This window comes from Crinia signifera, chromosome 2 (assembly GCF_055691185.1).
Source record: "Crinia signifera chromosome 2, ASM5569118v1, whole genome shotgun sequence".
Taxonomy (NCBI): Eukaryota; Metazoa; Chordata; class Amphibia; order Anura; family Myobatrachidae; genus Crinia; species Crinia signifera.
Window position 1 is genome coordinate 166,836,020 of NC_139218.1, and position 8,280 is coordinate 166,844,299.

Sequence of the window (8,280 nt, forward strand, 5' to 3'; positions counted from 1 at the left end):
TTCCCTGAGGGGTGTAGTTTGCAAAATGGGGTCACTTGTGGGGGGGTTCCACTGTATTGGTGCTTTGGGGGTCTTGCTAATGCGACATAGCACCCACCAACATTCCACCAGAATCTGAGCTGCAAAATCCAAAAATCACTCCTTCCCTTCTGAGTCCTGCCATGCACCCAAATGGTATTTTTTGGTCACATGTGAGGCATTGCCGTACTCGGGAGAAATTGGGGCACAGATTTTGGGGTGCTTTGTCTCCTTCATTCCTTGTGAAAATGAAAAATTTTGAGCCAGAACTGCATTTTTGTGTAAAAAATGTAATTTTTCATTTTCACTGCCCAGTTGTACCACAATTGGTGAAACCCCTGGGGGTTTGAAATGTACACTATACCCCTAGATGAATTCCCTGAGGGGTGTAGTTTGCAAAATGGGGTCACTTGTGGGGGGGTTCCACTGTATTGGTGCTTGGGGGGTCTTGCTAATGCGACATAGCACCCACCAACATTCCACCAGAATCTGAGCTGCAAAATCCAAAAATCACTCCTTCCCTTCTGAGTCCTGCCATGCACCCAAATGGTATTTTTTGGTCACATGTGAGGCATTGCCGTACTCGGGAGAAATTGGGGCACAGATTTTGGGGTGCTTTGTCTCCTTCATTCCTTGTGAAAATGAAAAATTTTGAGCCAGAACTGCATTTTTGTGTAAAAAATTTAATTTTTCATTTTCACTGCCCAGTTGTACCACAATTGGTGAAACCCCTGGGGGTTTGAAATGTACACTATACCCCTAGATGAATTCCCTGAGGGGTGTAGTTTGCAAAATGGGGTCACTTGTGGGGGGGTTCCACTGTATTGGTGCTTGGGGGGTCTTGCTAATGCGACATAGCACCCACCAACATTCCACCAGAATCTGAGCTGCAAAATCCAAAAATCACTCCTTCCCTTCTGAGTCCTGCCATGCACCCAAATGGTATTTTTTGGTCACATGTGAGGCATTGCCATACTCGGGAGAAATTAGGGGAACAGATTTTGGGGTGCTTGGTCTCCTTCATTCCTTGTGAAAATGAAAAATTTTGAGCCAGAACTGCATTTTTGTGTAAAAAATGTAATTTTTCATTTGCACAGCCCAGTTGTATCAAAATTGGTGAAACCCCTGGGGGTTTGAAATGTACACTATACCCCTAGATGAATTCCCTGAGGGGTGTAGTTTGCAAAATGGGGTCACTTGTGGGGGGGTTCCACTGTATTGGTGCTTGGGGGGTCTTGCTAATGCGACATAGCACCCACCAACATTCCACCAGAATCTGAGCTGCAAAATCCAAAAATCACTCCTTCCCTTCTGAGTCCTGCCATGCACCCAAATGGTATTTTTTGGTCACATGTGAGGCATTGCCGTACTCGGGAGAAATTGGGGCACAGATTTTGGGGTGCTTTGTCTCCTTCATTCCTTGTGAAAATGAAAAATTTTGAGCCAGAACTGCATTTTTGTGTAAAAAATTTAATTTTTCATTTTCACTGCCCAGTTGTACCACAATTGGTGAAACCCCTGGGGGTTTGAAATGTACACTATACCCCTAGATGAATTCCCTGAGGGGTGTAGTTTGCAAAATGGGGTCACTTGTGGGGGGGTTCCTAAATTTTAGCATCTTATGGTGCCTAGAAACCTACATGGTGCCTAAAAAATAATCTCATAAAAAGGAGGCTCCAAAATCAAGTAGGTGCTCCTTCTATTATGAAGCCTGTGGTTTGGTCAACGTGCACACTAGGGCCACATATAGGATATTTATGAAAACAAAAGAATTGGGGGAATCAATTTTTAGTCACATTTCTCTAGTAAAATCTACTGTGTTCCTTAGAAAAATGTATTAAAATTGCAAATCTGCAAAAAAAATGAAATTTTGAAATTTCACCTACACTTTGTTTTAATTCCTGTGAAACACCTAAAGGGTTAACAAACTTCCAAAATGCTGTTTTGAATACTGTGAGGGGTGCAGTTTTTGAAATGGCATCATTTATGGGGGTGTCTCACATACAAGTCCCTCAAAGTCACATCAGAACTGAACTGGTCCCTAAAAAAATCAGTGTTTGAAATTTTCTTGAAAATTTTGAGAATTTGCTATTCATATTGTAAGCCTCCTAGTGTCCAAAAAAATTAAAAGGAAGTTGAAATAATGATGGAAACATAAAGTAGACATATGGTCTATGTTAGTTATTAACTATTTTGAGTGGTATGATTATTTGTCTCACAAGCAGAAAATGTAACTTTTTGCAAATTGCTAAATTTTCCATTTTTTTACGACATTTTGGTATTTTTCACAAAAAAACACAGACTGTATCGACCCAATTTTACCACTAATTTGAAGTACAATGTGTCACGAGAAAACAATCTCAAAATCACTGGGATAAGTAAAAGCAAAAAAAAGTTATCCCCACTTAAGTGATACATGTCAGATTTGAAAAAAAGGGCTCTGTCAGGAAGGCAAAAACTGGCTGTGTCAGGAAGGGGTTAAACTGCACTGTGTATGGGCACCATTACAGAAACTGAAAACTCTGTTAACTTTGCCTGTGGAATGTTCTTATTCACAGATCGTGCAGAACAAAGGGCAGAAGCTGCTGCTCAAGACAACTCAAATGAAGATGAGTGAGCCAGTCCAAATAATACTGTATGACCATAATGTAACTTGTATATTATGCTATATTTTCTTATAAGGCCTCAATACTATTTTGATTCATAATAGTATTCTTTATTGTTAAGTATAGATTAATAATGCACCAGATATTGCTTTTTTTATCGTTATTTTTCAATTTTTTTCTCAAAGTTGTCTTTCTTTGGAACTAATTGGAGAAAAATTCATATTCTGTTAATCTAAAAAAACATTTTTAACAATAGAACTTGAAGTGTTTGCTGGAATAAATTAGTCATATGATGCATATTTAGTCACCTACTGTATTTATCATGTTACAGATATGTAAAATTTGTAAAATAATATTTTTATGTTTATAACTGACTGCACACATCGGCTATAATTGTTTATTTATTTTATTTCCTAGTTGCATTACTGACACTATTATATACAATCCAAACACTACAGATAATTGTTTTATGCTCTGGGCCAGGAATTGAGCTTGTGAATGCCACAATTTACGTTTGCCGGTAATTTGCACAATTGCATGCAGATGGTGCACCTATTGCAATCAAGGTGCATACCTACCTTTTATATCTAGGTGGTCTGAAAGTGCACATTCGTATTTTACAAGGAGGTGGATCATTTTGAAGATCGGCACTGTTAAAAAGTTTGAAAACCTTTGCCCTTTTATCTCATTAAACTTGGTGTATTTTTTTCCATGAGATTAGGGGGACTTCCTTTATTAAGTGTGGAACTTCTGTGCATTTTAAGCTTTCATTTTTACTTTGGGTAAAATGTGCCAAGACACATGCTTCTCCAACAAAGTTCAATAAGTTCTGTTGTATTCTGCTGTATATCTTATGTGAATAAGCTCACAGCATGAATCTCACTTTTGCACCACTCTCTAAAACTGGGTGCATTGTTGGATCGACTTTGTATTTGGAAAGAAATGCCTTGCATAAGAACAAGGCATAGCTTGCCAAGTGCAGAGCAGATCCACAAATGCACCCGTGTGTGGACAAATTTGCACATCAGCTACGACAAAATTCATCTCTGCAAATAATAACATACTGTATGTAGGAAATCTAGGTATACTTGCTCAAATGAAGCCACTCAGTAGAGTATTTTGTACTGCATCTTTGCAATTTATCAAATGACTCTCTCAAAAAGTTTATGTGATGATAGCAAGTATAATGTGTACTGGTGTTCCAGAAAATGTATTTGTCTGTGCCATATTGGTGAAATCCATGGGAAAGTCTTCTCCCCTAGCAAAACATACTGTATAAAGAAAGTTGAATAAATAAACAGCATTTTCATAAACACTGCATTCATATTATTATTATTATTATTATTATTATTATTAATATTGTACTAATATTATTATTATTATTATTATTATTATTATTATTATTATTATTATTATTATTATTACTACTATTATCCTTTATATGGCACCACAAGGGATCCCCAGCACCCATAAAAGAGTAAGCAAAGCAGGAAACAGTGACTTACAGTTGAATACAATAGAGGACAAGGGCAGGGGTGGATCCATGAGAAAATGACAGGGGGAGAGGGGGGGGGGGGCACCATGATAGAAGAGGGTTTGGGAGGAGAAGGGGGTGTTAGTGAGAGCGGCTAGAGAGAGGAGAGCAGAGAGAGGGCAGGAGTGGGATTAACATTAGTCCATGGCATTTACAGTACACAGGCCCACCTTGGCGACAAAAGTGAAGGATGTAGTTGTGCGTTTGCTGAAGGCACGCTCTGGAAAAATGGGTGTGGCCACTCAAAAGGGGTGTATCCTTGAGTGTAGTATACAGCACCATATATCACTTTTACTTATTATGCAACAAAATACTAAATCCCATTATACTTGCCCCATAAAATTATGCCAAATGTATTGAGCCATAATTCACATAATGCCACATGGATTGAGCCAAAATTCACATAATGCCACATGGATTGAGCCAAAATTCACATAATGCCACATGGATTGTGCCAAAATTCACATAATGCCACATGGATTGTGCCAAAATTCACATAATGCCATACAAAAAAAATGTATTTCTGAAATGTAATTTCATGGCTGTTCATGTTCTTTGAGAGCAGATTTCTCTGGAACCAAATGGCCCAGTTTCACGGGACCAAAATCATTTGATGCCCACTGTAAAGTTCTTCAATATGATTCTGGTCTCATGTAAATGGATCAGTTGGTTCCGAAGGTATAGCTGTTTAAACAGTATAGCCGATTAAAAGGGGGGGGTTCTCTCCGCCTCACACCAGAAAATGCAGGGACTAGGCTGGTGTAAAAGGGACCAACCCGGGAATGAGAGACTGTGAGTGCTACTGCCTTGGGACTAAACACCAGGATTGGATCAACATAATCACCAAGGAACTGGTAAGAAATTAAGCTACCTAGCAATACTGGAAAAGGTCCTAATCCATAGGAATATTACCCAATTAACCCTTGATTTTATTAATATTATTGCAATTATGTTTTCAAATAAATTTTATGTGATTTATGATTGATAATAAAGTACAGATTCCTACCTGTTAATATGCTTTCCTCTACTCCACCATGGCAGCCAACTAACGGGTTAAGTCCCGAAGGGTAGTACTCTGGAAGGAAACAAAAAAGAACACTGGCCCCTATATAAGCCCCTCCTACGTAGGCCTCAGTGTCTTGATTATACAGCATCATACATATAAATTACATTATTACACATCTACCACCACAATGAGGTGGGTATATGCTGCCATGGTGGAGTAGAGGAAAGCATATTAACAGGTAGGAATCTGTACTTTCCTCTACCTCCCCATGGCAGCCAACTAATGGGTAATACCCAAGCAGTTAATACCCTGGGCGGGCTCAAATAATACATGGTTACTTCACCTTATAAATAATAATAATAATAATGATAATAATATTTTCTTTACACTACTGCACTCAACCTTTCTACCAAACCGACGCCGTTACATCCATTCTGTAATGTTGGAGAACGTGTGTACCGAGGACCAGCACTCTGCTTTACACAATTCTTGTATTGAAGCTGCCTCTTTTTCTGCCCAGGAGGCCGACATTGCTCTAGTTGAGTGAGCTTTTAAACCGACAGGTGGTAGTTGACCTCTAATTTTGTATGCTTCTAGAATACAAGTTCTGATCCACCTTGAAATTGTGGCTTTACTGGCTCCCTGTCCTTTGTTCTTCCCTTCGGTCAACACAAACAACCTTTCTGTTTTCCTATGAGGCTTTGTTCTTTCCAAATATATTTTTAATGCCCTAACTACATCCAGTTTTTGTAGTCTCTTTTCTTTAGAATTACTTGGGTTCATGCAAAAAAGAAGGAAGGACAATTTCTTGATTAATGTGGAATGTGGAATCCACTTTTGGGAGAAATTGAGGATTAGTCCTTAGTACTATTTTCTTGGGAGAGAAATTCAGGAAAGGTTGCACTGACCAGAGGGCTTGCATTTCTGACACTCTTCTTGCAGATGTAATTGCTACTAAGAAGACCACTTTGACTGTTAGCAATTTAAGTGATATCTCTTGAAGTGGTTCAAATGGAGCCTCTACCATTTGAACCACGATTTGGTCGGGTGCGATGCGATGCGATGGACCCGATTTCAAAATCGGCAGCCCAGTTACTACATAAGTACCAATTCTGCGACCACCAGCTGAACATCTCGCAGAAGCAGCCACGCGCTGCGCTGAGAACAGCTAGAGCGGCACGCGCACATTTAAACAGAGCTAGAGTGGCACGCGCACAGTTAAACAGAGCGTCTGGCAAGCTGCCAAGTTTCTTAGACTGTGCGCGCGGCGGCGCCGTGAAACTACACAAGTACCAAACCCTTTTCTCTCTAGCATCTGGGTCTCAGCAGCCAAGCCGTCAACTTCCAGGTAGACGGTTGGGCTCTCCACAACCTGTTCTGACCTATTAAGTTGTCTAGATCCGGCAGCCTCCATGGATCCTCTACCGCCATCTCCAGTAGTTTGGAGAACCAAGCTCTCCTCAGCCAGTATGGAAGTATCGCTATTACAGTCACCTTTTCCTGTTGGATTTTGTTCAACAGTCTCGCTATTATTGGGAAGGGAGGAAACACATACACGAAGTCCGCATCCCACACTGCTGTCAGGGCATCCTGTTGTTCTGCCTGCGGGTCCCAATGCCTTGAAAGAAACCTTTGGAGTTTTGTGTTCTTCCCGGTGGCCGTTAGGTCCACTTGCGGCCGACCCCACATCTCTATAATTTGTTGGAACACGTCTGGAGTCAACTCCCACTCTCCTGGCCGTGTCAGCTGCCTGCTGAGGCTGTCGGCCTGCAGATTCTCCTTGCCTGCCACAAACACTGCTGTAAGGCTGGTCACTTGATCCTCCGCCCAGGCAATTACCTTTGACACTTCTGACATGAGCTCTCAGCTCTTCGTCCCCCCTTGCCTGTTTAGGTAGGTTACTACAGATTGATTGTCGGACCTTGGGCCTTATTTTGGTTCATTCTTTCTGACAAAATCCTTCTTAGATGGACAAAACCATGTGCACTGCAGGGAGGGCAGATGTAACATGTGCAGAGAGAATGTCCCTTCCTACCAGCGAGCTCTGTAGGTTTGCAGGCCATCAGGTATTTTAAACCGAGGTATACAAGTGAAAGAGAAAGGGAATCTTATTGGGAACATCAGACGACAATATACGAGATATCTTGTGGCCTAAGAAAAGCTTTATTTGCAGTACGGGAAAAATTCTTTGACCAGAGAGATTTTTTATCATCTGTTTATTTTAATATCTACACTATGAAGGTTGCGATTTGTCTTTTTTTCTTGTTTTGAGGTATCGCATTTCTACGAGACTTACCGACATCGAAATCCTTCATATCTCAAGTGGGAGCGCCCTGTCAGACCCTACTGTTCTTTGTATCTACTATAGCTGGATAGTTTGGTGACTATCTTTTTTGATAAGGCTGCATCCTTTGTTTAGAGCACAGGTTCTTTACTACTTTTTTGTTACTGTCGATTAATGCCGACTTCTCTACCGGATCTCTAGGAATTGCACTGAAACTTTGCAAATTCTATCTTGTATCCGGACTCTATTATCTCCAACACCCATCTGTCTTTGACAGACTGGGACCAGATCTGCTTGAACTGCAGCAGTCTGCCCCCAACTGTCCTTTTGGCATCATTGGTTGAGCTGTCTTGAGGAATACCTCCCCTCTCTGCCTCTTTGGCCACGATAAAAGCTACGGTTTGCAGCCCAAGATCTTCAGAAGCTTCTCCCTGGCCTGTAGGTCCTTGCTTCTTTAAATTCAGATGACTGATACTTAAGTGATCTGTTGAAGAAGGGCTTTTTGCCCTTATCCTGCGGCAGCCAGACCGACTTACCACTGGAAATTTTTGTGATGATATCATCAAGTTTTGTACCAAATAAGTACTGTCCCTGGAATGGTAAGGACAACAGCTTGTGCTTCGAATGCATATCTGCCGCCCATGGCTTGAGCCACAGTGCTCTTCTGGCAACAACAGTGATCTTGCCGCCAGCTTCACTGCGTCCAAAGAGGCATCACACAGAAATTCTACCGCGATCTGAATGTTCTGTATCGTTTTAATCAGATCTGTTCTCTGAATGCCATCCAATGTATCCGACTCCAAGTCATGACACCAGGATCTCAGCACCCTGG

General features: G+C 41.0%; 1 protein-coding gene across 3 annotated transcripts in view; it reads left to right on the top strand.

Annotated features, from left to right (window-relative positions):
- DCAF6 (DDB1 and CUL4 associated factor 6) overlaps positions 1-3,937 on the top strand; it is a 345,809-nt gene extending 341,872 nt beyond the window's left edge. For all 3 annotated transcript variants that reach the window (XM_083173172.1, XM_083173173.1, XM_083173174.1), the window contains one exon: positions 2,577-3,937. In XM_083173172.1, the coding sequence (XP_083029298.1) occupies positions 2,577-2,635 (59 nt within the window). In that variant the 3' untranslated portion in view covers positions 2,636-3,937. The remainder of the gene's footprint in view (positions 1-2,576) is intronic.
- Positions 3,938-8,280: the final 4,343 nt, after the last annotated feature.